This window comes from Drosophila santomea, chromosome 2R (assembly GCF_016746245.2).
Source record: "Drosophila santomea strain STO CAGO 1482 chromosome 2R, Prin_Dsan_1.1, whole genome shotgun sequence".
Lineage (NCBI taxonomy): Eukaryota > Metazoa > Arthropoda > Insecta > Diptera > Drosophilidae > Drosophila > Drosophila santomea.
The window spans coordinates 19,755,859-19,770,395 of NC_053017.2; the positions used below are offsets into that span (position 1 = coordinate 19,755,859).

The following is a 14,537-nucleotide window of genomic DNA, read 5'->3' on the forward strand; positions in this document are numbered from 1 at the left end:
ACTCATGTGTGCCTAATAACCAAGAACCACAAAATAAAAATAAACCAAATACGGCAGCAGGACACTGGCAAAAAACTTAGCATACATTTGGGCGCACAGCGCATGAAAGAGTGCACAAATTTGCATTTAAATGGAGAGGCAGCCAAAAAAGAGACAGATAGTCTGAGGTGCAAAAGAGACGGCCAGTTGACTCGACTCCTTCGTTTTTTCGACCCATTTTTTTTTCTGGGCTAGTGTCACTGGCCATGAATGCTACAAATGGATTAATTCGCTTGGGCGCGACAACATCGTGGGGTGTTCGCCATATCTACATACATATATATGCCGGGCTGCAAGTGTGTATTGAGGTCGAGTCCATAAAAAACCAGCGGGCTGGTCTGCTGGCCCAGCAGACTCCTCTGGACAATTCATTGGCATGGAAATCTCTGCTTTTAGTTAATTTTCCGGTTCAAACGTTATCCGGCCCGGACTAATCCATGTTGTCCATGTCCGTGTCCGTAGCCTTGTCCGTTACCGTGTCCGTATACGTACACGTATCCGTGTCCTGTACAGGTTGACATTTACATTTTCGGTCAGTTCGGTGAGAAAAAAGAGGACTGAGGAGTCCTCCTGTCCTGGTGTCCTGCCGTCAGCCGATTCCCCTTCAATTTCACTTTTCCTACGGCCTTTTTTCTTGGCCGAGATGCTCTTGTCACGCTTACATGCGGGGATTATAGTTCTGTGTGGTCGTTCGTTGCGGCAGGTGGCATATTCGCCATCGATGTCGAGGGGAGATCCCCCATCGATATGGGGCTTTTTTTTTACCCTCTTTGGTTGCTGACATATGGGGGACGTTTCGGTGACCCAGAATGCCAAACAGCAATCATAATAAACAAAACTTAAACGCTTATCAACGGCAGCAACAATAACACAGGGAAATAATATAGGAAAATCATATATGCAGAGGCAAATTTTTGTGTTTTTGTGGTGTGGTTTTGTAGCGTCTGTTGGCTATATTTGGATATACATATATGGTATGTAAGTATATATAACAATAATTACGCATGTAACTCGATTAGGGGCAGGGATAATTATCTAACAGTACGTGGGTTTTGAAATGCACATTTAGGGAGAGTATAATATATGTAGATATTGGAATTCTTTAAAGTCGGACTACGACCAAAGTATAAAGATTATAGTTCGACGAAATCTTCTTACTTTGCATGCTGGAAAATGTTGTGGTTTTATACAGAGAATATTAATATAGGGCTATACGATATGTTAACTTGAAAAGATCTACGTAAAGATATTTAACAATGAGATGTATTAATAGATTTGAAAATGGTTCTGAAATGCAACAGCAGCACTTTACCGGTCTTGTATATTTGATGTCGCAATGTATCCTATACTTTTAAATTCGATTTTGCGGAAGATCAAAATAATGCACGATAAAAAAAAACCCACAGCAGACAGGTGCAATAAGGTAAGCGTTTAATTCCCATTTTTACCAGGCCTGTAATCACATTAAACGAGCATCCATAAATACAATTATCGGCTCAGAAAGTGGCAGCATGGAGGGGAGGAAGGGGAGGGTATGTCAACATATGTGCCTGGTTGGTGTGTGCGTTCGGGAAAACGTATCAAAGGACATTTTCATACAATAATCACGTTTGTCCATGCCCTTCCGCTCGACGCGACGAGAAGAGCCTCGATTGAATTACGCCTAAAATGCTGCAACAATTTTTCACTTTATGCGATATTATGCTGCAATTATGTGTGTCATTTTCACCACCCCTCAACCCCTCTCTACCACTCTCCGCACACACCCGATTTCAGCGCGGCCAACAAGGACATCGTTGTTGTTTGTTGCGTCAAATAAATTTCCAGCAGAAAGCAATTAAGTCGCGAATTAAGTACGGCGCATAGGACACGCAGCCGGGAAACACGGATACGTTCCACGTACGTGCCCATATGTGCATGTGGATGTGTATGTGGATGTGGATGTGTACGTGTATGTGTGAGTGCCGTGTTGGCCCGGCTGCCTCGCTTTTCCGCTTTCCCTCCGCATTTTCCCCGCTCGACCTGCTCCTGCGTGCTCAAAGTTTTAACGCGTTGTAATAAATGTTAATTTTGGCCCAACGAAAATCAACATTTATGGCGTGTTTTATGTGAGCTTCAACATATTTTCCGTGTTGCCGGATATTTTCGGAACCATTCCATCCATCTATCCACGCTGTTTGTTTCTTTCTGTCTGGGGCGCGTACTTAAAAAATATAATTATTTATTGATCTACAAACAAAATTAACATCTAAATGACGCCGTACACCCGGTTTGTATGGTGTCTCACCAAATGATTGTTGAACATTTCATTTGCCTGGGACAAACATTATTAAGTTCAGCCAAATGAGTTTTCAATTAGCCATAAAGTTATATTTGTTGCCTCTACACTGCCTTCATTCAAATATTTTAATGCGCGAGTCATGATTTATATCGATTCATTTTATATAAAGATAAAAGAGATTTCAAATCAATACTAATTTGGAAACAATATTGATTGATAGTTTTTGCTACTTCTATATATTTATTCTAGTATGATCACTAATATGTAACACAGTAAATCTAAAGGATTTATCGAAACTTTTTGAGTCCACGTTGATTTTAGGCAGAATTATTTGGTTCGTTGATTTGAATTTTTCAATATTCTCGGGGGACGAGTTCGAATTTCGCAAAAGCGTTTATTGCATAGCCATTGGCAATGCCATTGAATATGCAGCATAAATAAATAGCATAATTTGTGTTTTACAAATTGTACGATTACACACATTTCTGCAGCTTTTGGGGGGAGTAACAGTTATTTGTAAACAGATTTTATATGTGAGGGCGTGTGTGTTTGCATAAAGTTAATTAAATTGTTTGCATGCGGCATTAACTTCTAATTAAATTTGCTTTAAATCCATATATATACAATTATATTGTATATGTATATATGGGAAGAGATTTTTGAATGGCATCGAACGAACAGTAAATTTGGGATGAAATTAAAGCAAATTCAATCAACTATTTTGAACTAAGCAGGATGGCCTAAGGTCATCTATCGCTAGATATATACATGATATATATAGATAGAAATATATTTATATATTCGTGTGGCGTGTTAGTGCAGGAGTAAAATTCTGTGTTGTATTTCTCTGTTGAGGTTATATGGAAAACAAAAACAGAAAACGCTAGTTGGGCGGTGTTTTCAAAAACTGATTTTTAAAATATGGATTTCACACATTTTACTTGAAGTTTAAAGTTAAGCCATTGCATTGGCTAAAGTAGCTTAAGCACCAGTTGGTATAACTAAAAAACCAATTTGTGAAATCATCGCCATTGCAAACATGTTCAAAACATAAAAGTCACTTTCGCAGGTAAACGAAAAATAATGGAAATCATAAGATATTTAGGCAGCACAAAGAACACAAACGAAAATCAAGGAAATCAAAAGTACTGGGCTAAGGTTGATCGAACGCAAACGCAAAGAGAAGGTTCGAAAAGTATAGAAAAATATATAGTATATAGCCATACCGCAGCTGCAGCAGCGACAGCGGTGGCGCGTGTTTGGGCCGCTTTTAATTGTGCCTGTAGGTGCAGGGGGGGATGGAAGTAGCGGCAGGGGTCGCGTGCGCACCTGCCCTTCACGGCGTCCATGCAAACCGTTATCGAGCCGTCGTCGTGCCTGGCGACGCTCTCCTGCGGATGGGCGAACCGGCACTCGGATTCCGCCCGTTTGCAGGCGCCGCGCAGGAATTCGCGGCACACCTGGATTTGCAATCGGATTCGTTATCGTTATCGCAATATCGCAATATCGCATTATCGCATTATCGCATTAGCAATCGGATTCATCGCAATTATCGCCATCGATCGCAAACACACACACAACACGACGCCCGCATTTCGTTGATCATCGTTGGGTATTTTTGTTTTTTTTGTTTTTGTTTTGGTTTTGGGATGGGCATTACATATCGGTTATATCATTATCAGGTGGTATATATTTATCGATGCATTGGATCGATTTTCGTGGTTGCAGCGCACATCGGTATCGGTTTTGGTATCGGTATCAGTTGATTGGTTGGTTGATTGGTTGGCGGGCGTTGGCAGCGGATAGCAAAAGTGGCAGCAGTTGTGGTTCAGAGTGGTTCAGTGGTGTTTTTCGGTTTGGAGTGTGTGTGTGTGTGTGTGTTTTATAGGCGGAGAGGTGTATGTGTGTGTGGAGTGTGGTTTTTGGAAATAATGGAAGGATATTCAGTAACAAGTTCATTTCTTTTGTTTCGTTTTAAACTTTTAGTTAACGTTTTAGTTTTCATCAAAAGAAAAGTTAACTATTTGCGCAAAAGTATATATATATATATATTTTCGATTTGTTCCAAGTCAAATGGTAGGCAAGTTTTTTTTTAGTGGTTAGAGCCGATACAGATGCATTTCAAATTTTGGTTTTATTTGTGTTAGGATTTTTTTTGATTATGCTTTTTTTTTTGTTCTTGCTGTTGTACTTGCCCCTTGGAATTGGTATTGCTTTTGTTTATTTTTGGGTGTTTTTTTATTTTTTTTTGGTTTTGCTTCATGCCGATTAGTTTTCAATTTGCATTTTTTAAGTTGGTGCACTTTTGAGTACGAGAAAACACAAGAGGAACACGTAGCACAAACATAACAAAAAGGAACAACGAGAATGCAAGGATTATTCAAAATCAGGAGTAAACAAATATACGAAGACGTTACGGGGAGCTCGGGGTGGACTGTTTGTAGAGAGTATTTCGGTGTCTGCTGATTCAAAGTAAATAAATGGCTTGGAAATTGAAAGAAATATCTTGAAATCAATGGCTAAACTTCTACCAACTCTATGGTACTAAAAAATGTCCGCAAGGGAGTACAAAAAATGCTGCTAATCTTTAACTTCACATCTACGATGATTTTGATTTAAGACCCAGGGGATTTTCTAAAACTCTATATGGGGTCTGGAGTATGGAATGAAAAACGAGCCTCCCTCCTTCCACTTAATCAGAAAATGAAAATAGCTTTAGATAAACGGGAAATTAAGGGTGAAATCAGAAATTGATGTGCAAAGAATTCTGCAATTTCGGTTTCTTGGTCTATTTACAGGGCTCGTAAGCTTCCTAAAAAAGCCTTTGAAAAGCAGCTGCTAGGCCAAACTGCAATATTGTGCGATCGACTCATTGATCGATTCGTACTAATTCGATAATATTACAGAGATAATAAAGATGTAAGGAAATGAAAAGAAGAGAAGAGAACATCAAGATTGGGTGTCTTCATATTTGGTTTCAATTTGGCGGTGTTAGACAAATACGAATGTGTGTCAAAACGTCGAATCAATTTCTGGTTATTGGCGAATTACGAGTATACAGTGGATTTTGGTCGCAATTTCAGCTTGATCTTTTGGCAAACTCAAAAGAACTCAAAACTCTGTACAATGTTTTCGTTTTTTTAGTTCGCAATATTTGTATACGTAGTTTAATATTAATTCTAATTAGAAATATAAATACATAAATACATGCCACGAAAGGAAACATAGGAACGGAATAAAAACTTTCGTTAATTGAATAAACACAAAGTAAGCGTAAATAAAATCGCGTTAAATTGACTTCATTGGATACATAAAACATATATCGAGATATATATATAAAATCGCCGGCATTAGACCGAAACTCACCTCTAATCTGTCGGAACGTGGTATTTTCTGCTGGGCCACCTGCACTGTTTGTGGCACCACGGGTCCCAGTTGGGAGGTCACGGGATCCGGACCCAGCAAGGTGGGCACCAGGTGTCCCGTTGTGTAGTACGGACTGTACGAGTTGGCCGGAATGCCGGTCAGATAGGGGTTGGTTGCCTGCAAAAGGATAGTCGGTCATTGGGCCATTAGTGACATTCATCAAGCGGTTGTCAATCAGAATATAGATAGTAAAGGGTCAGAGGATTTGAAGCAAATGTTTTGAGGTTGCTTAATCGCACACTCGATTTCTATCAAGTTAAAGAGCGTGCCATAATATAGGTATCCTCAAACAGTAAAACGTGCTGAATAGATTTAAATTCTACTTTTTAAAGGCTTAGCAGCAGTTCCTCGTAACACATCTATTACGAATTCCAACCTGCTCAAATGAAGTCCTCTTTTAAATCTGTTTTATTTATGGCCTAGCCCCATCCAAAAAGCAATGATTCGACACCCCATTGAAGGCTTCACACTGCCCATTAACTGACCCCTTCGCTGGGCACAAATTATGCCTGGCACGCACTCGTAAACCTTTTTGGCCCCAACACCGCCTCTAATGAAAATTCATGCATTTTTCAACAATCAACATGGGCAGCACTCTCTGCGTCTCTACCCTGCTAAATCTCCCGGCAAAAAAAAGTAAAAATAAATAAAAACACTCCTCGCCCTAATGATGACTGTCGTTTAGCTGCAAATCCACAAAAACCATGTCGCAAATTATTTGAGAATTAATTTTCGATTTGTTATAAAGCGGGAAACTTCCCCCTCTGCATGAATAAAACATTCCTACTTCTCACTCTTTGACTCATTTTCGCGCACTTTGAATTTCTCGATTTCTTTTTTCATTTTTTGCTTTTTTGCTCTGTTTGGTATTTTGGATATTCATGGTCGTGGTGGAGGAGGAGGAGGAGTTTGCTTATAAATATTCATATTTTCAAACTGAAGGCCAGTTGGGGAAAGGAAAAGGGGGAGAAATGGGGGAATTTCAATTAAAGTATTAGAGCGGCACTTACCACGGCTGGCACTTGGCCCGATATGACCGGCTGACCGGGCGCAATGCCCATCTGTTGCATCAGTGCATTCTTGAGGGCCAAATGATTGCGTCCATTTATCAATAACTGATCCTTCAGATGCTGTGGTGGATGAAAGTATTTGCACGGCGGTTTATCACGATTACAGCGGCCCTGCAAGAAAATTCAAACGAAATGTTTAGCAAATTTTTCCACAACCTAGTCAGCATTTTATGTACACATATACTATCTATATATATAAAGAGAGCTTCATAAATTTTCGCCGACTGACAGGCAGCTGGGGGTTAAATCTTTTGGCCATCCACATCGGCAGTTGGCCATAATTCAGTTTCGATTGCTGGCAGTGGCAATTTAGTAGTAAGCGTGTTGGCCAGGAAGTGCTTTTGTCGCACTAAATAAATTACTAGAAACAAATTTATGTTAATGCCATTTACTTCTGGCTGCGGCTCCTGTGTTGATTAACACAAATTGTTGTGCTTAACCTTAATGCCAGGGTTCTTTCTGGTTCGTTTTGCAAGGGTGGGCACAGTTTCATTTGATTTTATTGCTCTGGTTAGTTATTTAACTGCTTAAATAATGGTTATTTGCATTTAATCTTATTAAAAGTATTAATTATATGTATTAGATCGATAAAGCTTAAAGTATCCAATGTTTAAAAGAATTGACGTAATGTGTTATTAGCACTATCGCGAACTTGTGTAATGCAATCGCTTTATCCCATCGAAGTTGTTATAATAGCGAGCCATTTTAGGGAAATTACACTGCCTGTAGTAAACTCGTCCCATGTAATTTCTGTTATCCTTGGCATGACTCCGAGTCCTGAATAACTTTATGTTCGTGCTGTCAACACATTTTACCCAGCCCCAGAAAGAAAGCCAAACCAATTAACTGCATGCAAAAGCCGTTGCAATTCAGCTTCAGGGAAAACCTGGGGACCGAAATGTTCATGGAACATGGCATCGCATTTTTTCCAAACATATTTTCGGGCTATATGCGCGATCGAAATTCGTTTTTAATTGCGAAAAAGTAAAATTGCACTTCATTAGCACGTGTAATTGTGGCGCCGGATTAACGCGGCTCACTCTTCATTTCAAGCCGAAATGTCAACAATAATTATAATGACCAAGGGATCGAAAAGAAGAATGGGCCCCCCCGCATGATGCATGCAACATGGCATGTGGAAAAGGGATTTTCCAACAGAAACAAGGGCAGGCCAAACCGGGCAAACAAATATGCATGTAAATTATATTTAATTCAGAGCAAATGAAGTTAACAAATATTTGCATGCAGCAAAAGGCGACCAGCAAAATGAGTGAAAAAAGGGATAAAACAAAAAAAATTCCAAATTTATATGTAAAAGACGAAAATTGTGTGTGCATAAATTGATTGTTTGGCCAGGCCAGACGAGGACAGCAAATAGTAGGAACAGGACGAGAGGAAAAGGGACGGCAACTGTAGCACGGAAATGCCAACTCGTTTTCAGTTTCCTTTCGTGGACTTCCCCGTTTTTCCTGGGTTGCCGCTGCTGGTGATGGCATTTGCAATTTATGACGCCCCGAAAGCTGTACAAGATTTATGGCGCCCAACAACTGGCGCTAACTCACAAATAATTGTTGCCGAACAACATTTGTGTTTATTTTTATTTGCTTTGTTATGATTCTCCAAAAATTATACGCTGCCATATTGACAAATGCGGGGCCAACTGGGTGGAGCAAGTTTTTAATAAACTTTCAACTATGTATCAGTAGTTGTTGTCACTGCGTTGCAAAGCCATAAATTAGGCTTATTAATTGTCAAATACTTCGCATACTCCATCATTCGATGGATAAATATTTGGTGAACCAACAAAATGCTTCGCATTGTTGTCTCGCAATTTTGATCAATAAATACAGCACAAAATATTTATTGACGACAAGCAAATATTTTTATCCATCCTTCTGTGCGAAACTTTCAATCAGCAACTGCCGGGACTTTCAGAACACACACAAACAGGAATACACTTTGGCATATTTGTTTGTGCTTATTGGCGCCATTGGCAGTAATTTAATGCTTGGATTGAGTTTATTCAACAACAGTCAACGTTTTCAATGGCGCTGCACTTGCATCTGTATCTGTATATCTGTATACCTCTATTTTGTAGCTCTAATTCGATATAATTGGGCAAGGGATAATGTAATTTTTTCCAATCGCTCACTTGTTGCCCTCCTAACTGGGTTAATTGCATCGTGATGGCCATCTAGTCAGGTTACCTACATAATTGCTAACTGAATTATCAGTGTGCATAAGCGGAGGGTTACGTTATTGATGAATCTATAAATCGATTTGGCAATCGTTTTTCCCATGCCGTTCAGCCGCTCTTTCAAGGGCTGTGGAAGCAAATTTAAATTGCATTTGCTGGCCACAATCAAATAAGACATTATTCTTACAGTCCAGGAGAGAGATGCTCCGTCGGCAGCAGGACAGACATTATCTTTGAGTGCCAAGCGCTTGCCACTTGCCACTTGCCACTTTCAACCTCCACCACTTTCCCATTTCCCGGGGCAATTTCTTTCTTGTGGCTGGCGCCCGTAGATATGCAACACTTTCTTGCTGCTGCCGCTTGACATTGCCACCGCGATTTCAGCTTTTTTTCTTCGTCTCATTTTTGCCCCCAGCCCATTTTTTCTCTTCACACGCCACACTAAACATTTTCATGTCATTTCGATTGTAATCTGCATGACTGCCTCGCTCCTTGGGCGTGCAAGAAAAAAAGAAAATAGAAACGAACACGAGCGAGAGAGAGCGGAAAAGCGAGTGCGAAAATTGCAAATGGTGTCCACTCACGCACGCAGGAGGGGCAGTCGGGGCAGTGGCGGAAAATGGCGAAATCGGGAAATGGGCATATGGGGGGGGGGAAAATGCGGGGGCGCCGCAGCATATTTGCATTGCCAACGTTCGGCGTTTGCAGTTCGCCGTTCGCGTTGTGCAACTGAAAGTGGAACCCTTTTTAGAGCACTCGCCGGCGTTTTTTTTTCGCAACGCTTCTTGTTTCACAGCTTTGGTCTGATGCAGATTATCCGCTTTAAATTGCAATGATTACTTTTTCGCTATCCTGCTCCCCTTTTCTATTTTTCCTCTTCTCGTCTCCTCGTTCACATTTTTTTTTTTATCCTTTTTCGGGTGGCATGATGGCAGTGATGGCATTTCAGAGCCATTTTTCTTCTTTTGCCAGGCCATTCGAAACAATGTCGCTGTCGTCTAGCGTCCTGGCATGCCATTGTGGAAAAGCAAAAGCAAGCGGTATGGTGGACATTGGCTAAGGAATTTCTCATGTTTTCATGCCAAGTGCAAGTCAGGTCCAGTCATGTATATCGTCGCGTATCGCATTGCCATTTGGTCGACATGCGTCTTGGGATCCCAGCTACTTCGCTCCTTCGCTCCCTCCTTGCCCCCCAGTTAAGCCCCCTTTTGGGTACGCAGCTGTTGGCCATCAGCCACTAGGAGCTGGATGCTTGGAGCTGGATGCTTGGAGCTGGAAGATGGGAGCACTCAAGTCCATGTCCTCGTCCTCGTCCAAGTCGTTGGGTATTAAATGTCATTTTGCATTTCGTGACAAGTTGGCTAATCTGACTCGAAAGTTATTTATTTCTTCTTTGTTGAGTGCAAAGGAATTTTTCTTACACTTTTTCTTTTTTTTTTTTTTTGCTACAGCTTTTGGCCTGAGAGCATTTACATGGCATTTTCCCTCAGGGTCTCTGTTTGCTCGGAACTCCTTTCGCCCATTTTTCCCTTTTTTTTTGCCGAACAACTCTAGCTACTTTTCTTCAATTTAGCGGCGATAGGAATCGCCTTTGAATGTTAATAAAACGGATTTTTATGCAAATTTAAAACTGTTTAGTGGTTCGACTTTGGTATGCATTAAAAGAAGAAAAAATGCGATCGCGTCTAGAGTCCTTGCGAAAATAGACAAAGAGTTGGTATAATACGAATGAAAAATGTTCGCGCGGCTTTGTTTGATATGGGGGAAAACGAATGGCTTTGGATTTCAAGTTTAAATTACGTTTAGTATTGCTTGAGTGCATTTAGATAAATTCCATATACCAATAAGCCCTGCAGCATTATGTAAAGCAGTAAAAACTATTAGTAAATATAAGCATTTCATGCATAATCTTGTAAGCATTCATAACAGCCCCAAGTAGTTAAAAAAAAAAAAGGAAGATTAATTCCAAAAATTGCTTTTTCTTCCTTGTCATAAACTCTAGAGGGCGTTACTGGCTGCAATTTGCCGGCAAGTGAGTGGGACTTATGATAAGCCACTTTGGAACACACAAATTGCATGTCCTGCGAACTTTTCAGCCTTATTTTCCACCCCACATCGTGCAGTGCAAACTCCATTTAAGGCTTTACATAAAACATAAGCGGAAAATGTTGCCGAATAAAAATGTAGAGAACGGGAACGGGAAAACAACAACGCTGGCAAGCATAATTCCTGACACTCTCCGCTTTTGGCCATTTTTGAACTGGAACGCCAGAGAGATAGAGAGGGGAAGAAAGAGATAGCCAGTTGCCAAAAAATTTAATGCAAACTAACGGCACTACAAGCTTTGGCACTTTGCATTCCACACACACACACACACACAGGCACACTTCAGCTCACACACATGAGCAAAAGAGTTGGCCAATAGCGGGAGCTAGTAGATAGTTGAAAACTATTTTCGACGCTTAACGGAGAACTCAATTTGTTTTCACTTGGCCATGGCCAAAACGTAGCTCAATAACAAAAACAGCAAATAGAGATAATCAAAAAGCAATTGCAAACAACAGCCAAGCCTCAAAACGAAAAGAGAAAGAGCGAATTGGTAAGAGAGAGAGAGAGAGAGAGAGGCGAACGCTGTGGACACATTGAGATATTTATTGTATAAATGCCGGCAACAAAATAAATTAAAAATGACAATTCACCGTAGGCATGTCCTGGGAAATCAAGGCAATTTTCCATGTTTCACACACACACATACACAAATACACATGTATGCGCACACACACACACACATACTCAAGCACAGGACTGCAACTAGTTTGCAGTTTAATTTTCAATATGGCTAACCGGCAGAGTCGAGCGAGCGAGCGAACGAGCATTGAAAATGAAAATATTTTCCTGAAATGCAAACAAATTGGCAAAAGGCAAATGGTCAATATTTGCTGGCCATAGGAGCCGGCCAAAGTGTTTGTTTCCAGCCCGGTACAAAACAATGGCCAAGAGCAGAGATGGTTGGGTGGTGTTTTTCTTTTTGTGTTTTCATTTTTCTTTTTTTTTTTTTTGCTTTTGGGATGGAAGGTAGACAGCGACGACCAGCGGCGCATGCTAAGCGATTCGCCTCAGACAAAAGGCAATGGCAGATGCAGCAGCAGCCGGCCGTATCTGCAGTCAGTGAACTCCTCCTAAAAGTATGCAGCGCCAAATAGCCATGTGAATGTGAGCGCATCCCTTTCGGCTCTCCTGCATCTCTTTGTGTCCATGTGCGTGTGCGAGCGTATGAGTGCGTGCGTGTGTGCGAGTGGGGGAAAACAATGAACGGGCCTCGACTTTCTGTGGCCATGTTTTTTTTCAATCATGCGTTCGTTTCCTCACTCATTCATTCACTCGACGGGCCACACCGCACAACTGCAGTTGCATACTTTTGGGATTTGCAACAGATTCCCCACACGATCCTCTATCGCATTGAACCCCTCCCCGCCCTCCCTTCAACCGACATGAAACCATGGCCCAGTGCGACAATCTGAATCGGTTGCTTTAATATTAAACCAGAAATTTAGGAGCCGGTGAACCATTATCTTGGGAGTAACTGCATTCGAGGGATTTGTGTTAATTGAAAAATGTGGCCTAGAATATGGCGAGCACAACTGTACTTGCCTAAAGTGGATTACCTTACGGACAAAAGTGCACTCAGTTAATGGAATTCTACTAAACGATGCGCTGTTACTGTCGTGTTATGCTTTTTGCCAATTCCTTTATTTTTGTGCCTTTTTGTGCCGGGAAACTATACTTGAGTTGGCCAAATGGCAATTTCTGATTTCGGCAGTGGCTCTATCTCACTGCCGTATTTTCGTTTCATTTGCTCATTTAACCTGCTCTCCAGTTCCCCACCCTTTACCATTCCCAGCCCTCTTTCGCTCATTGCATTTGCCTCGCGCTTATCAGCCTCGAAATTCACTTAATTTAATTAAAGTGCACGACGGAGTGAGTGCAGAACGAAAATAAAACAAAAAAAAAAAGGGTAAAAAATAATAATAAAACGGTGAGAGCGCCACTGAAAAAGGCAAAAGACTTTCACATTATTTTTGCACACAAACACCGGAGCACCCAGTGCCAGTGGTCATTCCGCTCCCATCATCATCGCCATGCTCATCATCATCAGCAGCGCCACCATCATCGGTGTGGACGTCATTGCTTCATTTTCGCCTGCCGGTTACGGGGCTTCGGCTTCGTTGCGCCCCCGAATTAATTTCCGTTTTGCAAACCAATTGAAAATCCAATTTTCAATACACAAACCATATAACGCCGTGCCCCCCTCTCATCTCATTCCCGTCCACACCATCCACTCTGCTCGGCATACGTTTAACTAACGTTCCCTTCTCCATACAGACCGCTTGCCATGGCGATTCCGGTAGCACACGTGGAAAAGTTTGCTCACATTTTAAGGGCTTTAAAAAAGTGGCAGCGAACGTGGCCCGAGAGCCACAAAACGGGCAACTGGAGGCCATTGGCCACTGCGCCCGAAAGTAGGCAACAATATATATGGGCATTAAACGTAAACCGACTGCAGCCTGCAGGGGCAACAGCCCAGGCTTCCATGCCCCCGTTCGGCTTGCATTGCCGTGTTTATTTGTACACATGCCGACACACACACGCACATACAAACACACACACACAGAGAGAGAGAGAGAGAGAGAGAGAGAGAGAGAGACAAACAAGCATACACGTGCTGTACACCCATATGACCACATAATGCACGCCATGGCGCCCGAACAGGGACCCCGTGGGACAGGCTGCGGTGCGTTCCTGTGTGTGTGTGTTGCACATTGATTTTTTTCTGCAGGCCAGCCAGCCAGCCATCCAGCCAGCCGAAGGCTTTTCCTCCCATGATTTGACCACATGGCCAGGACGCTTTACAAATTGCAAGGGATAACCGGGCACTGTTGGTGGGATTTCCTATAGCGATTCGATTAATCTGGCCAAAGAAGACTTGATCGGCGCTGGCTGTATCTAACTGGTGGATTTGGCTTAAGCCTAAGGAAATGTGAGCGGACATTATTATTATTGTGCAATGGGTAGCCAGTAGCCGTTTTAAGTAGAGAAACATTTGCATTTGAATTGGATTTATTCGTTTTCATTCTTTTGTCTATTGGTTCCAATGACCATTTCAATGGAAATGTTTTGTTCGCTTATTTGTTCATTTGTTGCGGATTTTTGGAAAAGCCCTCTTAAAAGGCATTTTTTTAAGCCCAAAAGCGTGCGGTATTTCAGTGTTTGTTCGTTTTTCAGCCCCCATTCGCGCTTTCTACTTTTATGACAGAAATAAATTTTAAGCATTCACATTTTTCAACTTTTTGACACACAAGCATCGCAAAACCGGGGTAAAGGCCAAATAATTGAAGTGCGAAGCCTTGACTTGACTCAACTTAACTCAACTTGACTTCGGAAATGCTGCGAACTCGGCACTCACATAGATACACGCGCATACAGACACACGCACACACACATTCACACACTTGCAATGACGGAG

The 14,537-nt window shown here is 41.6% G+C and overlaps 1 protein-coding gene across 33 annotated transcripts in view; it reads right to left on the reverse strand.

Annotated features, from left to right (window-relative positions):
- LOC120446114 (protein muscleblind) overlaps positions 1-14,537 on the reverse strand; it is a 161,812-nt gene that overhangs the window by 22,498 nt on the left and 124,777 nt on the right. For 20 of the 33 annotated variants that reach the window (XR_006356466.1, XR_006356465.1, XM_044005858.1 and 17 more), the window contains 3 exons: positions 6,757-6,927; positions 5,687-5,863; positions 3,547-3,780 (listed from right to left, as the gene is read on the reverse strand). Coding sequence is in view for 30 of the 33 variants with exons in the window: in XM_044005858.1 (XP_043861793.1) it covers positions 3,547-3,780; positions 5,687-5,863; positions 6,757-6,927 (582 nt within the window). In the remaining 3 variants the exon portion in view is untranslated. The remainder of the gene's footprint in view (positions 1-3,546; positions 3,781-5,686; positions 5,864-6,756; positions 6,928-14,537) is intronic. The other 13 variants (XR_006356467.1, XM_044005861.1, XM_044005860.1 and 10 more) reach the window with 1 other exon arrangement.